At 36.7% G+C, this 17,021-nt stretch overlaps 1 protein-coding gene and 1 long non-coding RNA gene across 3 annotated transcripts; one reads left to right on the forward strand and one right to left on the reverse strand.

Annotated features, from left to right (window-relative positions):
• Positions 1 to 17: 17 nt before the first annotated feature.
• On the forward strand, positions 18 to 9,453 carry LOC149052879 (uncharacterized). Its single transcript, XR_016187466.1, has 3 exons — positions 18 to 662; positions 1,956 to 2,002; positions 5,557 to 9,453. It is a non-coding gene; the product is annotated as an uncharacterized LOC149052879 (long non-coding RNA).
• Positions 9,219 to 16,775, reverse strand: LOC113678700 (epidermal retinol dehydrogenase 2). 2 transcript variants are annotated; one of them, XM_089208844.1, is made up of 5 exons: positions 16,503 to 16,775; positions 14,832 to 16,071; positions 13,721 to 13,965; positions 11,824 to 11,949; positions 9,219 to 10,459 (listed from the first exon to the last, which is right to left on the reverse strand). In XM_089208844.1, the coding sequence occupies exons 2-5, from the start codon at positions 15,282 to 15,284 to the stop codon at positions 10,363 to 10,365; spliced, it is 921 nt and encodes a 306-aa protein (XP_089064970.1). In that variant the 5' UTR covers positions 15,285 to 16,071; positions 16,503 to 16,775; the 3' UTR covers positions 9,219 to 10,362. The 2 variants fall into 2 exon arrangements, with proteins under 2 accessions (XP_089064970.1, XP_027051403.2); XM_027195602.2 differs by having other exon boundaries at positions 14,832 to 16,775.
• Between the last annotated feature and the right edge of the window lie 246 nt (positions 16,776 to 17,021).

Raw genomic sequence — 17,021 nt, forward strand, 5'->3', positions numbered from 1 at the left:
GATTAGCACCATGGCTTTTGTAACGTGCATATCACTTCAGGAAAATTCATTTTCTATTCTCTTTAAAAAAGCAACAATTTGAAATAACTAAAGTATGCTTATTTTAAGACATTTTCCATAGGCGTGGCTTTTAGTGTCAGTTTTGACGTTGGTTCAGACCCTTATTGCCGACAGTGGAGTGGAATCCTGCAGTTATCAGTAAGTGGTATTTACCGGCACAGATGAAAAGCTTGCTACCTAGTAGGGGGGAAGGGGGGACAGTCATGAGTTTGACAACAAGGAGATTTATGTTTTATAGTCCATGTGAACTGCCATAGAGTCTGCAATAAGGGACAGAAAATATAATAAATCAAAGGTATATTTCATCGATGCCGTTAACACGTCTAACCGGAATAGTTTTCAATTAGCCGACCTTTAGAGCAGACAGAGTCGTAGGCTATTCGGAGATCGTGCAGATTTCTTGTGATTAAGTGGAGACGCCCCTTTTCTCAAAGTATAAACAGTTGGCTTAGAGTTATCATTCCTAAGTATCTAAGTTCTGTCGCGTGATCTGAGATGAAAAGATGCAGATGTAAAAGGCAAGACCCCTTGTAACAAAAGAATGGAAGCGTTGCAATATCCCAGAGATGTCTTATTTCTGTTTTGGAATACTCACAGATTGGGTAAGTGTCTCAGACAGGACTAATGAGGCTATAACTTTCAAAAGTACGAGTATCCCTGGGTTTTCTCAAACCCCTCGGGTTTCTGTCAAATGTTCACCTACAGATTAACAGATCTCCGAACCCAATTGGCCAGAATGTCGCATCCGAAGAATACTGGATAATTTTTTTGGTGTTCATTTGTACAAATATGTATTTTGACAAAGTGAGAATTAATCCTTGAAGTAAAATTTCAAGCGTTATGTCTGGAACTAAAAACTCACAATGAAACATGCCTGGCGATCAGATCCTAAGTACCGTCAATTAAAAAAAAAAAATTCATGAAAAATACTTAGGTATCCTAACAATATTTCAAGAGCTACTACTAGTTCCATTTTGAAAATAAATAGGGAATTTCCAAAGTATCTGCATAGTTTGCTCAAAACAGCTCTGAAAGGTGTCAGATGTCATTGAATAATATGATTGGCACGTTTATGGATCTTTCAAAGAGAGGTTTACTTCTTAGGTATCTATCTGCTGGTTTTTTAGTGACTGAATCTGCTAACTGTCTAATTTGCTTTTAAGTTTTGTATTAGACGAGCATTGCAAAGTATAACTGACCTAGATGGTGATAAGGCTTACAATGAGAGCGTAAATCAGCATGAAGCTGGTGTCCAGAGCTTTAGATAATTCGCTGCCTTCCAAAATATCGCTATGAGGTGCACATTTAAAATGTTTCACAATCTGAATTACTCTTTTTGTTTTATTTTTTGTACCTCGGGTTTTAAAGAGGTGTTTAAAGCATAAGCCAAACTGTTTGGAAAATAAAAAGATTTTAGCGAAAGTAAGAGGTTTTTTTTTGGTCCATTAAAATGGATAATATCGAGAATTGAGCTTAAGTCTTACGTTGGATGATTAAAATATAAGTTGTATCTTGTACCTTACAGTTTTGACGTAGTTTCAAACTTGCGAATTAAATAAACTTAATGTATCAATGATCGATAGATTAAATCGTATGAAATCAGAATTCAACCAAACGACTGGCAAGGATGTTTTTCTAAAGTATTCTTAAGACTGAAAAACTTAATCCTTGGAACTTTTCTCAGCACAAAGAAATCAATTGATACCTGTCCGAATATTTTCCAGGATAATGAACTCTGCGGATTGTGTTATTTCAGTCTGGTCAACTCTTTTAGTAACATTACTTATATACACGCTATAATTAACTCTCATCTTCTAAATGCAAGCAAACGACCAATTAATATTCAGTGTTATTCTAAAAGCCTTTGATTTACGCTTGTCCTCTGTTTCATACAGAAATACTTATTGAAGGAAAATTCATTTAGGAAACAGCCGAAATGTAGGTAGGTATAGTCATGTGTTAATGATAGATCTGTAAACAACTTAAATATACGAGTATATCCTCCTTGACTAGGAAGTCTCGTGAAAGGAACATGCCAAGAACTAGAAGCTTTTCAATCCCCTTTTTGGTTATTACAGGAAAAACATGTGGCAAGATTCATGTTTTAAGCTTAAGTTATTATTTACTTGTCATAATGGGGTACACGGCAACTCAAAAGATCAGGATCCCAGAAGAGGCTCTTTTACTGGAAACATGAACTCGTGTAGTAAAAGCACAATATTTTTGCAATGATTTCAAATCATTTGAACATAATTTAAGTACTTTTGTATCCGTTTCGATGGTTAATACTGATTTCCACAAATATTATTTGCCAAGAGTTCATGTATAACAAACTATAAAGTGAACCATTATCTCTAGAAATTTGCAAATTCAACTATCATAGACCAGGAAGGCCTTAAACGGCAAACTTGCATGTTAATAAGAAAAAAACTTGATGATCATGTGACGACGGATTGTCTTGGCCTTTGTACGAACCTGTCGTCTCCAAAATTGAGTCTAATGCGCTGTTAACAAGTCACACATGTGAAACGTGGATAACCACTTTACGTCAGGGATACATGTATCAAGGGTGAAGTTCATATCAAATTCCATGTGTTTACAATATTTGGTCAGTTTTGCCATCTCATCGGCAAAGATTTTAGTCTATCCAATTATCTACAGGTTCATATTTTTTAACCCAGTACTCAAACAGTTGAAAATTGATAGCATCGGCTATTAAAGATAGACAGACACAGGAACGAAGCGAGTCTAAACACAATTACTTTTGTAAGACATCTTTGGATAGTGTCTGAACTGTGACTGGCCAAGATAAAACTACAACAGGGTAAGCAGGTCAGGGGAGCGATGACCTCCGTGGAAATGACGGCGGGTTAGTGATGATAAACATCAGAAAACAAATATGAAGAATATTAAAAAGATAAACTGAAGAGTTAGTAAAGAGATAAAGATTAGATAAAGTCACAATAATGTCCGACCACGCTAAGATGCACCTGACTGTGGTTTCATTTTTTTGATCCTTCCTTCCTTCCTTCCTTTCAATTTTTATTCGCCTCATTCTCCATTATTTCCCCTAAAAGATAAACTCGTGGCAGTTTCCACAACGTGGCTTAATAACTTTACTAGATCATATTGATTTGAATAGGTATAACTCGTCTGTTGTTATCTAAACATTTTAGCTTCAATAGTTCTCACATCAAAAAATGTGACCCTAGTTACCACCAAAATTCAGCCATGTCAGTGCTAGGGGTTTTCATTATTATTGAACTTTGTTGGAGAAATTCGACTCCGTTTTGTGTGCCCGCGTGATAATACAACAATATCAACATGCCCGTCACCTTTTCTTGCTCCTTTTTAGACTAGGGTGGCCTCAAAATGTTCTTGAATTTCAACTTAGAGACTGAAGACAGTCACACAAAGCTGCAGATTTTGCCAAGAGTCTAACTCCCTCTACAAAGCTTTACTGTAGTGAATATCTGATCCACACACAACACATATATTGATGTCTGGGTTTTCCCTGGCTTCCTGGCCGGGAAGAGGATTTCATAGCCCTAACTACAAAGCTTTTTAACACAGGATTTGAAACAATTGAGGGTTCGTACCTTGCAAGTCAGAGTAGAAAAGAAAAGAAAGCTTTGTCTCGGCGCGGGTGACACAGGCGAGTCCTATGACTTCCACAAGACGTTCAAATGTCTAAGACGTTTAACTTTTCAGATAAGTCTTTTAAGACTTTTGATAAGCTTGTTAGACATAATTCGACTTAAAGACTGATATTTTGACCCTTAGGTCTGCACGACTAAAGCCTTCAAGTTTCAGCGAGTCTTTTTGGAAATTTTTCTTACGGAATCCTGAGTGCACCACAGAGAATGCCACTAAGAGTAAAATAAACATTCATTCTTTTTGAATTAGTATCATCATTGTTAACATGGATGAGAAATATATATCCTCATCTCACATGCTTAAAATAACAAAGTTATCGATGACTCGAAATTCAAACTCAATACACAACCAATTTCAAAACAAGTCTCCAGATAAACGAAATATATCGCGTCCTTTTAAGCGAGACATGCCAAGGCATTCCAACGAATTGAAGCGTGTCAGTGGACTTTTTACTCGCCTCGTATTTTCATGCGAAAAGGTACAACTTTCTTTGGCTAAAAATAGCCAAGACTCTGAACTTAACTTTTTCCTATGTGAATAAAACACAGATAATCCCTATGGAATGTGCAGAGACAAGATTCAAAGCAAGTGTGTGATTACGTACAGATCGGTAGACATTTGCTGTGGTTGCCTTTCAGATTGATCTACTGAAAAACTCAAACCTCCACAGACTTGATCAAAACAACTCTCGCAAACTAATGGTAAAGACCAGTTGTGAGTCTTCAATCAACACCTGTATAACAGCCAGCTATATTCTGTGTTTTCAGACTGGAATGCTGATCGAGACTTATTTTGCCTCTTTCTCATGCATATATCGCAATTTTATCATACTTTTCGAGGACCAATATAGAGCATAGATCCTAAAGGAGTGAAAAATGATTTTTGAATGAACTCTCCTTACAATAAGAATACTAATTATACATAAAGCCCCCTTTGGCTCCAGCCTTATTTCCGGACCATTTCCTTCAAATCTTCGAATAGTAGCATGTGTGAATATATATAAAATAAAACAAGATGAATTAAAGGACAGTTTTGTAAACAACATCACTTTCTTATCCTTTACGTACCAGCTGGGGTGTGAAGCCATTTTAGACAACATCAGCATCAAAACTGGAGCTAGGTAATCGATAACGTGCCTACTGGGTCTTCAGACCCAAAATATAAGGTACAGAGAGATTTAGCGTACCTCAAGTGATAGGAAGTATTGGAGCAGTTAGGCTTTCTTCTCGTATCCCTTAGTTTAGCCTTAAATCCTTGTTAAATACTTACCAAAAATCATTACTCAACACTTTTGTAAACAAAACCTCTCCTGGGGTCCGTTTAGTGGATTTTCTTGTGATCAAAATGCTTTCAAAAATTCGTCGGAAATAGAGACTAAAAAAATAAGAGCAATATCGAATGTCAACTCGGTATTAAAAATACGAAAAACTTTCAGTAAGGAAAGAGTTGTTCCATCAGTATTTTAATAAAAATCTCGCAGCTTATGTACTGCACAAGATTACGGCAGCCTTCTGTTCGTAAAATGTGTTAGTCATGAAATATTGTTGGCGAAGCTCTGCTTAGCTTTTTCATTTTATTGCACGTGATTTCAAACTTTCAGCAGCAACTGTAGACAGGATTACTGTCTGATAACCTAATTATTGATTAGAGTTTTGACCGTGCAGGTATTTCAATAATAATAATCCACAAGATCTCATTAAACACCACTACGTCACATGCGAGGCAGGTAAAGGTCGAACAAAATTCTGAAGTATTTGCACAAAACACGCAACAGTTCCTAAGATGCCAGGTCAAAGTTTTTTATGGCTAATTCTGTTTTTGTTTTGTTTTTTTCGTTAGTTATGGCCTCTAATGTATTCAGTTAAGTGGGGCTCAACAAAAGTCGATGACTTCATTGGAAAAATCATGGCAAGTTAACAAACAATGATGGTTTTTGAGTAATTGATGAAAAGTAGACAAATTCTTACGATTTAAGATAAGATCGTAAGTGTTAACCAAATTTATTTAAAGTTGGCCAGACAGTCTCATCTCATTCTGTTTACCTTCAGAGCTCCTCTTCAGTTTTAAGCTGTTTGTGAGGTCTCAGTCGATCCATGAAGGATTGGCCGCCTCAGTTAAAAACTTCCACGGCCTTTGTGATTCTTACATAACGTGCTTTATTTTAAAGATGGAATTTATCGCTAAAAGAAAATTCGAATAGGTGTGGATTACCTTTTGATCTTATGTATTAATACTAATTTCAGTGGAGGAAAAGATAAACTCAAGGATCTTAACTTTTCAAAAAAAAAATCGAAATTCTATACAGAACGACTGACACGCGAGCTTTTGATTTCTGTTAATCCTTCTATATATTTGTTCTCTACAAGGGGGGTCAGTTTTTTTCTTACTTGAGGAAGTGTTGAAAAGGTCATTGACCCAGCACATAATTATAATATAGCCAATAAGATGAGAGAAATGGCGAACAGCTACCAATGGAATCACATTTGTGCTATGTTCAAGGTTTTTATATAAAACTCTTTCAACCCACGTTGCGTGCCTTGATAATTCGTCTCGTTTTCTAAGTGTTTCCCGATTGATTTTCAACCCGAAAAAGGTCAGTGGAAATTCACAGACGCAAAAGTGGGTGGATGAGGCTATGATCCGATGATTTAAGCTGCGATATATTGACGGTTTATTTTCCAATGTTTTCCTTTCCGCTTGCAATCTAAAGGCGTGAGATACAATAAACTAAGATACTCGAGTTGCAGATCTTTCTTCTTTGTTCAGCACTGGAACGGAATTTGTTAGGGGTAGAAAATCTTTAAGGGTAAAGAAATAAGTGGTACGAGCATGCGTAGCTTACCCTCTCAGGGAACCACCATTTTTTGTGTCTTACTGAAAGCTCTGTGATTGGTGTCAGAATAATACAAGCAAACAGATTTAGTCAGCGGTCAAGGATTACGAGAGGTCTGTAAACAAAGGGAAGACTCAGTCAGAACACCGGTCAGATCCAATTACGTTAATAGTCAGCCCTCGCCGGTTTAAGATATTTTTGCTCAAAACGATAAGAATAATCGCTCTTCTTCAAGACAACGCCGGTGATGATGTTTTTAAAAAATAAATGATCCATGAAAAATCGAATCAGATTCGCCAACAAAAAACAGACAATGATAAAGGAACTAGGGAAAGTTTGATAGTTAACAGAGCGATCGTTTGTTACTTGAGATTGTTATACGGGAATGAATCAGTTTTGAGAGCTTCCTGCGTTTCGCGGGGATTTTCCGATAAATAATCTTAATTATTATCATCTTTAATATCATCATAGCTATTTCTGACAACAATACTTGTAAAAGAAAATGACGAGAGAACAGATTTTTTAGATTTGAAATAGAATATGAAACTGATATAGAAAATTGTTATCATATGCGGGAGGTTCAGGCAATAGTTTGTGTTTTGGAAGTCATTAACATCTCGCCTGGTACAATGGTTTACAAAGGATATTCAAGACTGCTTTTTGATATCGCGCTTGCTATATTGAGTTTAAGGTCAAGTATTCACGAAGAAAATTCAATTTCGAAACTGTCACATTCTTCCGATCTCTAAAGTTAATTAGGGAAGTGTTCGTTTTGAGAAGTATTGATAAAACCTAAAAAAAAATGTTGGTTTACGGTGTGTTTTTCAGAGATAGATCGAAATCACACTTTTGCAGTGATCTCTCGCGGCAAAGGCATTTTCAGTTAAGTGTTCGCTTCAAAGTTTTATTGTAAAAAAATCCACCTTAAGAGAAACTCATAACCTACTGATATTTTGTCATCTCTTTGTGGTGTAAATCCATTCAGGAAGACTGCTGAATAGAACCACGCTTTAACAGATTGCATGTCACAGTGTCTAGTTCGTTTTTAGTAACATACCGGCAATCCAATTTCTTCCAGGCACAAGCCTATTAGGTCCTTAGCTGTCAATCCCCAGTGTTTGATTTATGGTATTTTGCAAATTGCATTACTACCTGCATTATGCAGTAGACATAGAAATAACCTATAGCTTATAACTTGATTCGAATTCCTGGTGTTTTGCGAAATGCACAGCTCCATCTGTCATGATATGTAGTAAAGGTAAGAAATTCCCCACGACTTGAATTCTGAAATGCATAGCTAAAGCTGCCCGATATACCACTTGAATGCCGGTATATTGCACACTGCAAAATGAATAATCTGCCCTAAATATCGCTCGAGAGCTAGCTGCTCTGATACATAGCGGACTGCATTATGCAGTTCTGGTCAGAAATAACCTATTAACCTGGATTAAAAATTTTTCATGCATAGCAGGCTGGCTTATGTCTCGTGACTGCTATTATATTACAAAATGCTTAGCTGTTTGCCCTATGAAATAGAATTAGGCACAGATGACCTATACCTAGATAAAGAAGGGCATTCGTTAATTAATCGTTATATTCGATTAAATCGTGTTTCTCTTCCCCGCAGGATAGCATGTTTCCCTGAAGCACTTTGAAAATCTCTTAACCCTAATGCAAGTTTTTAAGTGGTACACAGTCTTAAAGTTCAGCTAAACCTGATGAGTGGCGGCTGTCCTTTCCCACTCCAATAGTAGGTGTATGATTTACTTGTGCAATAACTGTACACAATGTAAATGACATATTCATGCAAACATTACACATTTCTTATTATAAAATAATTCAAATAGTACGCGCGCTCTGATTGGCCATAAAACCATTTTACATGAGCGTATGTAAACACAGTTTTCGTTCCTCTTTCATTAGTTATTTTATAAAAGAAATGTAAAATGGTTTCTGTGTTTACATAGCCTGATGTAAACACGCGGGAGGTTGGGAGAACACGAGATAAGCGTAGGAAACCACGACGCGAAACGGAGTGGTTTCCAGCTTATCTCGTGTTCTCCCAACTTCCCGCGTGTTTACATCAGGCTATGTAAACACGGAAACCATTTCACATTTCTTCAAGATCACGCCGAGGTTCTGTTGCCTTCACATTAGTCAGTCATATCAAGACTGTCAAAAGAACTTTTCTGGGAGATCAGTATCAGTTGCAAAGAAAAACGAACATTGAACAGTGGTTCCGATTTCGCTCCATTTGCACCAATGTCTCAAGAAAGCTGTCTGGGAATGTTAAATATTCAATTCGGTCGTTAAATAAAGAAAGACGTTATCTGAACCGTTCTGAGCGTGGGACGATAAGAAGGAAATACCAAGAGTCTATAACCAGGATCTGCGAGAGGCCTTCGGTTTTAACAATCACTGAGTAAGGGATTGCGGGGCGAAGAAAGAGGGTAAATGGTGAAGGGTGAAAGGTGAGGGGCGAAGGGTGGAGGGTGAAGGGTGAGGGGTGGAGGGTGGAGGGTGAAGGGTGAATAGCGAAGGGTAAGGGATAAAGAGCGGAGTAAATGTCAAACGCTGCCCATGTCAACATTTCACTTTTTTTAGCACCTATAGAAGAACAAAACCATAGCAAAAATTTTGACCAAAGTTCTCCATATATAAGAGATGATTTGCAAACAGATTTGTTTATTATTCCATTTCTGCCACAACAAATAACAAACTTAAAAAGTAATCTTTATGAGATTTTTCCCCTTCCTTCTCTTCACACTTCACTTCAAGCAGAAGAAAATCTACAACTCTAGTTTACACAGAAACTAAAGTGAAAATCATTACAAGTCATCCTACTCAAACTGAAAATTCATCCAAATGTTAAAATTAAAAAAAACAATAATAACATATCTTAACTCATATTAAAATAAAAAGGGATGCATAGCTTGTTGGAGATGAAATAAGTTTTGAGGTACAATATTGATCTAATGTCCATCAAAATCTTTGGTTTAAAAATGAGCTACTTTACAAGGCAAAAATAAATAATGTCATCATTGGGGTAAAAAAGCAAAACAAATAAAAAGAAACAGTAACCGGGAAAATATTACATCTTCAATACTTCATTTTACTGCCTAGAATCACTTGGTATTCTTGAAAATTCAACAGGTAAAAGGATTGCTCCACTACTTCAATATTTTTGCCTTGTAAATAGCTCAATACTACAATAATTCATGTAAAATGAGGTGTATGCTAAGAATATGTTTTGGGTGGATATCTCTTGACAGCCACTGTCAAAACCACAATGATATTTGATCTTATTTGGTCGTACTAATTACAGAAAAAAACCAGTTTAACTGTTAAATTTCAGTTGACGCACACCTCAAGAGTGGTGTACTTTTCAGGGGGTAATCAATAAAATGTAACTCTTTTAGTACTTTTTATTACTGCCAGTAATTACTTGAAATTCTTGAAAATTCAATGGGTAAAAGGATTGCTATACCAGTTAAAATTTTTTTTCACATGTAGTATTTAATAAGGGAGAAAACAACTCGATAGAAATGTGAGCAACCCCATAAGTAAACAAGAAATTTGCATAAAGTTACAAATACAACTAGTAAATTCTGAACATAGTTGACAAAGCCAAATAACTTACAGACCATATATTACCGGTACTTTGTTTCTCTGCTGTTTAAGTTTGTAAAAGGACCCACACTTGCAAGCTAAAATCAAATAATTTTGTTCACATTCACAAACAGGTAAATGAAATATTAAGAACCCGTCAAAGTTGATGTTCCTGATGAACGAAGACAAAGTATTGACATTCTTCATTCTGATTTCTTTGATCTTCCTTTGAAATCATCCATGCAAGCATTGGTCCCAAAGAACTCTGCCAGTGCATGATAAGTAGATGTTGGTACAGTGCTGTAAAGGTAAAAACAAATTATACTGAAAAGAAACAATTAGAAGCAAACCCTTCTCAGAATTTAAGTAGAGCTAGGAAATGGTGACCTGAAAATGCATTTCAGCATTTCAGTCCTGAATTATCAGACAAGCAAATTAAATGGGAAAACCAATGATAAATAGAGAATAATTAACAATTATTTACTAGAGTGGAGTAGATCAGAGATGGATAATTACTGAACCATAAACCATAGGTAAATATCTACCACTTTTAACAATACTGAGGTGAATAATTGTTTCAGCATTAACCACATAGATAGGAAAAAAATATAGGAAGCAAATAGTACTTGCTGTTCACTTCTGAACTAGCCAATCAGCATGCACAAAAAGCATTATTTACTTGTGTGGTGTTTGATCTTGTAGAAACTTCATAGATACCAATTTTTTAATGAATCTTGCAGTTTGTCTTACTGTTATTGATATTTGTTGTTACTTTTTTACGCTGATTTGAACAAGAGTTTTCCTCCAAGGGAAAAAGAACTTCTGCTGAGAGACACCTGGTAGGTTGATTGTCGTAAAAAAAAGGTTGTGGTTATTCATCGTGGTGAAAAACCATAAAAGCTAAGTTTTTCCTTTGTCTCTCGATGTAGTCACGTGTGATGTAGATCGCAACGTTTTGACTGCATACTGCTAGTCTTCTTCAGGCAATGAGGTTGACTGGTCATGTGTGATCTTATAAAGCATGATGCTCTGCTGTGATTAGTTGTTTTTCAGCAGCTCTGACTGGTGCATTCCAATCCTTGCTGGAACGAAGCCACTCTGGAATGAACTAAAGTTTATTGACTGTGACCCTTATTACTACGCGCGCAAGGTCAAAGAGGCAATTCATATAAGACTTCACCCAGACAACATCAACAGGGATAGTGGAATAGAAATTCCAGAAGCCTGGATGCCCACGATAAAGAAACACAACAACAGGAGAGCTGTGCAACAGCAGACCACCGAGGGAGCAAATCACTGAATGCACCAATCAGAGGATCAGAATGCACCAATCAGAGCTGTTGAAAAACAACTAATCACAGCAGAGCATCATGCTTTACAAGATCACCTATGACCAGTCGACCTCATTGTCTGAAGAAGACTAGCAGTATGCAGTCGAAACATTGCAATCTACATCACACGTGACTACATTGTGAGACATACAAAAAACTTAGCTTTTAAGGTTGATTGTCCTTATTAGGCAAAATTGTGTACAAGCTAATGACTGATATTGAGGAACCAGTCAGAACGCAAGAAATGGATTATCCAAGGCTGAGAATTTACTGATGACTAAAATGAATGACATCACCTTCCAATTGTAAATACCAGTTCTTGCACTCACTCACCATTTAATCCAGAGAAACAAAGTCAGAATTTTTGGAAGTAACAACATGGTTTGATTGCGAAGGATTGCATCCACCATCTTATCTGTGGCCCAGTTGGGTTCCAGAATTGGAAGTAGTAGTGGGAACCTGTTGAAAAATTAAATATGACAAAAGCTGCTGCACATAACATGGCACTAAGGACTTGTAACAAACAAAAACTTCTTTCCTTCTCTGTCTACAAGTTAAGTGCTAGTCATGGGCATTAAAACTTTGCTAACCAGCTGTTCTTAGTACTAAATTCACTTTTAGCCTAGTGAACCTGAAATTAATAGAGAGGGCCCAGTTGTTAGAAGGCCAATTAGCACTAACCCAGGGTTAAATTTTAATCCAGGTTTCTTTATTTTTTTGTTCAAAAGCTTTTTAGAGAAAATTTTCCCTATCCTTTTTAGAACATCAAATGATCATATTGCAAGCAAAAAGATTTGAACTACATTTCCTTTTAAAGCTTTCAGACCTGAAATAATATTTCACACTAACCCTGAATTGTCTTAAGCAACCCTTGAACAACCCAGACCTGGTGTTTAGGATATCATTGAAGGGAAAAAAGTCTTTTTTTAAAATTTACTGAAAATCTCATATCTAGTAAAGAAAATTTCATACTGGTATCTTTTTTTACTTCAGGAGAAATAAAGCAAAAAGTAATATGAGAGTACAATGGAAGGTGCAAGATTGATGATGCTTCATGCCAACGTCTTTTCATCATCTAATCAATGATTACAACACCATTGTTGAATTAGCGTGACGCACTGTAGAGTGCTGAACAGTGATGAAATTGCTTATTCATCATTAAGTCTACTAACTTTTAATTAGCTCTTTCCAAAAGTTGGAGTGATTGTTCTTGTAATTCAAGTGCTTTTATCAACCTTTTATCATGTCAAAAGGTGACAAAAGTCTCTTTTGGCATTCCAGAAAAAAGAAACTTTGTTTGCATCAGAGCAGAAATATTGCTGAAGGTGTTGATTAGCATGCGTCACCAAATAAACTTATCTTATAAAATGTCTCACCATGACACAATAAGCCCTTCGAGAGAGCAACTAAGAGCTTGCTCTGTTATTCTTTCTGATCATTTTGTGAAAGCCATATCAGTCACAACAGCCTTGTTCTACCACACTGTCATCATGAACAATTTTCAAAAAATTTAGCTATTGTTCATTCACAAAATACACTCCTTGCACAGTTTGTCTTCTTATTGTCATGTGAAAAACATGCATGTTTTTGTGAGCCACAATTTGGCCAGATTTCTCTGAACATTTCACCAGATTCTGTATTAAAACTAAAATCCTTCTGGTAAAAGTGTTAAATTTGAACTATCGAACTATTTCATTTGGTGAACTACTGCAGATTGTGAACTTTGATGGTTTGTGAACTTTAATGGTTTGACACTTCTGACAGCTTTGGTCTTATTCAACCAATCAGATTATTTGAACCATTCTAACATGTATTCTGATAGCTTATTGTAGTATCTTATGAGATTATAGAACATGTTGACAGCACTTTTTTCACTTTGCAAATCAAAATTTGTTCAGAAAATAGTAAGTAACATGTGGAGAATTTGACAGACTCATTATTAAAAGACAAACAGAGAGGCCTTGACTGTGCTCTGTTCTGCTATAAACACTTAGGAGGTAGCTAGAGCACTCAAGAATTAGGGAGACTCTGCTACATCTCCTGACCTCCCTTGAACTTACTTTGGGCTCTAATAGCTTCATGCACACTTTACAACAGAACAGAGCACTGTCAAGGCTTCTTTATTTGTTTAATAGAAGCTAATTACCTTGCACCAAGTAGCTATTTCTGAGAGAAATAAACAACCCTGAATGAGTCTTGATCTTTGCTCAGTTACATGTAAAACAATTACCTGGTTTTAACTCCATCAAACATTCCTGTGTTGATGAAGAATGGACATATAACTGTTGTGTGTACTCCTGTCATCTTCATGGCATTCAGCTCCATCATCAAGGATTCGTCAATACCAACAGCACCAGTCTTTGAGGCACAGTAGTCACACAAACCACAAACACCAAACAGACCAGCAGATGATGCAATGGTAACAACATGACCATGATTTTTTTCCAGCATGGATGGAAGAAAGGCTTTATTTGTCTGTAGATAGGGTAAAAATACAAAAAAGGTGTTTTTTGACAACTGCTGATGTTAAAAATTATATCAAGACATATCCATCCTAGGCAGGTCACTACAGTTCCAAGAAAAGTGGCATCAAGGAAATCTTAAGCTTAAGTTTTCAAATAAATGTAAACAACTAAAGCTGTAAAACCAAAGGATGTTATTGTGGTGTTGTAGGGAGGCTAACACTAAAAAATGCCCCTCTTAGTGGGTATGGATATTTTGCAAGTCACCATCTTGGGATCTACTTCCTACAAATTACAATACCCTTGACCTGAGAGCAGCCTTCCAAGAAATAACTCTTCCAAAAAGAATCACATTTGAAGCCAATAATCATTCTACATCACTTTTTGGCTGATAGTATAAATTTATTCAAAATCACCATAAAACCACAGCTCTTGAAATACAAACAATTGTTTGACTATGCCTTTGTGTATGTTCAAAATAAGCTGTGTGACCATATGTTTACAATGCTCTTTTCAATGTCCAGCTGAAGATCAAGTCCAAAGAAATATGTATGGAAGAAGAATTTGGACCCGGTGATCTCTCTACTTGTGTAACAAAACCACCCTCCCCTCTCAAATCATCAAAACCATGTTGGACCTTGAACCCCACTCTAAGTCTCCTCTACAAGTACTCTACATAAGTAGGATTCGTTTTAAAACTATAAAAAAAACACCATTCATTATTTCCTAATCCAAAAACAAAATCCATAACAGATTAAGAGTAACTGATAAATTTTTAAATTGTTTGACCCTAGCGTGTATACGAACATGATGACATCCGTCCATGCATCATCGCTGCACGCAAATTCATTTACTTATTAACGAATTTAAAAGACTAACCCAGAAATGAGCCATCGTGTTGACTTCCATGGTCTTTTGAATCATCCAATCTTCGGTCTCCAGGAACTTTTTTCCACTCACAATTCCAGCATTGTTAATCAAGATCGTAACATCGCCGACATCCTTCTTCACAAGCTCTGCAACTCGATAAATGTCTTCTCGACTGCTGCAATCACATTTATAACCGTAAGCGGAAAGTCCTTGATCTTTTATTTCTTGAACTGTAGAGTCGTTGGCCATTTGATTGATATCAACACAAACAATTGTAGCTCCTAGCTTGGCAAATTTTAACGCCATCATTCGACCAATTCCACTACCAGCGCCAGTCAGGAAAATTATCTCTCCTCTTACGTCTTTACGAGGTGGAGGGAAAAATATTTGAATAAATGACTTTAGAAAGTGCCAAAGAATGATCCCTACAAGAGAGAAAGCTTCGATTAAAAGGCACACCATAGCGAAAGCTTAAACTACAACCACTTCACGTACGATCTTGAAATGATATTCACAGTTTTGACCGCCTCTTCGGAAGAACCCATCGTTATTATCATGCAAATGAGACGATTTCATTGGTCCAAACTTTTCTCGCCTCCAGGCCATTTCATCTAAGTGAAAAGGAAATTCAAAGGTCTATTCAAAGTTCATTCAAGGGCATATCACCTTCATAAGATTTTTTATTCAACAATTGATGGTGATGAGGAAAAAATGGAAATACGTTTGTCACGAGTATGAGACAAAAATAAGTCTCCCCTGAGGACTTAAGCCCCAGACCGTCGGATTCTAAGCCAAAGGGAACTGATTATGGAGTGAGCTAAGCCACATTTTAGGAACTAATCTGACCAGCCTACAACATACTGCCTGTGGCAGTAAAGTTAAAAGAGATTAGTGGATGGATATCAAAGCTCCCTTGTTGTAGTGTAAAACTTACAACCGTACCATTTGCAAGCTGATTTTTTTTAAATGCCTGAAGCATCGGTTTACCCTAAGATGATGCATGATTCACGGGTACATCTCGTGATGATCTCTGAGGCAAAATTTAAGGTCTTTTTATTACATGTATTTTTCGGAAAACTAAATAATCGGTCGTTCAATGTCAAAGTTCAATCCGAATAAGTCACAAGAGCTGTTGCATGATCTCAGCTCAGTAGTCACGTCACGCGATTCATCATCACCGTGCATATCACGCTGGGTAAGTAAATCTGACAGTACGTCACGATTGTGTCTGGACTTTAGAAGGCGGACACTGGAAAATAAATTTCAAATGCAAATTTACGAAATAAAAACTTTTCAAAGACTATTAAAAAAAAGGGAACACACACGTAGCTCCGTGCTGAAAGTCCACTTCTTTTTATTCTTTTATCACGTATCAATAGTCAAATAACAAAATGGAAACAAACAAACATGGCTGTAGCGAAAGGACAATTGCTTCAAGTTATGGTGTGTTCTTAACAAGAGCTAATCAAAAAACCAATATTTTATCAGCTGACTTTATTGGAGATTTAATGTGAGCCAGAAAACGCCTTCAAGAGCATTATCAAAGCAATACACACACACCGAAAGAGTACACAAATTGCTTTGCTTTTGTCGTACTTTCCAAAACGAAATATTTTTAAAAGATAAATCAACAATATGCTAAGACAGGGGTTTCATGAAAGCCAGTTGCCGGCGACCTACCGCCGCTTTTAAGACTTCTCAGACTTCTCACCAACGTCTGTTTAGCCCGCAAACAGGATCTCTTTCTTGGACTCCTTCCGCCTTACGGCACAGCCGCCTATTACATCATCAGCAACCGCTTGGACTTAGAGGACTATGACCGTCAACGTGACAATCGTTCTCGTCTGGTCCCAAAAAGCTTGATCCCCCATTGCATCGTTATTTTTCGCTCATGTCCACTGTTACGTAACCAATCGATGAAAGCGACCATCGGGAAAGCAATCGATCAATCGATATTGAGAAAATAAGATAAGTTGGATTATATAGATGTCGATCATTGATGACCAATCGATTATCGCTGAAAAGTCTTTTTTTATTCATATCGATAGACAAACTCGCACTTGTTCATAAAGACACTGAAAATTATCAGGCCTGGAAAATTATCGTGTGCAGTAATTCGTAAGTTTCCAAGTCTACTATGAGGCCCAGCATTTTACAGGATTTTTTTCCTGTCATAACTATAGAATTAATGAGGATCAG

The sequence above is a fragment of the Pocillopora damicornis genome, chromosome 1 (genome assembly GCF_964200805.1).
Source record: "Pocillopora damicornis chromosome 1, jaPocDami1.2, whole genome shotgun sequence".
Lineage (NCBI taxonomy): Eukaryota > Metazoa > Cnidaria > Anthozoa > Scleractinia > Pocilloporidae > Pocillopora > Pocillopora damicornis.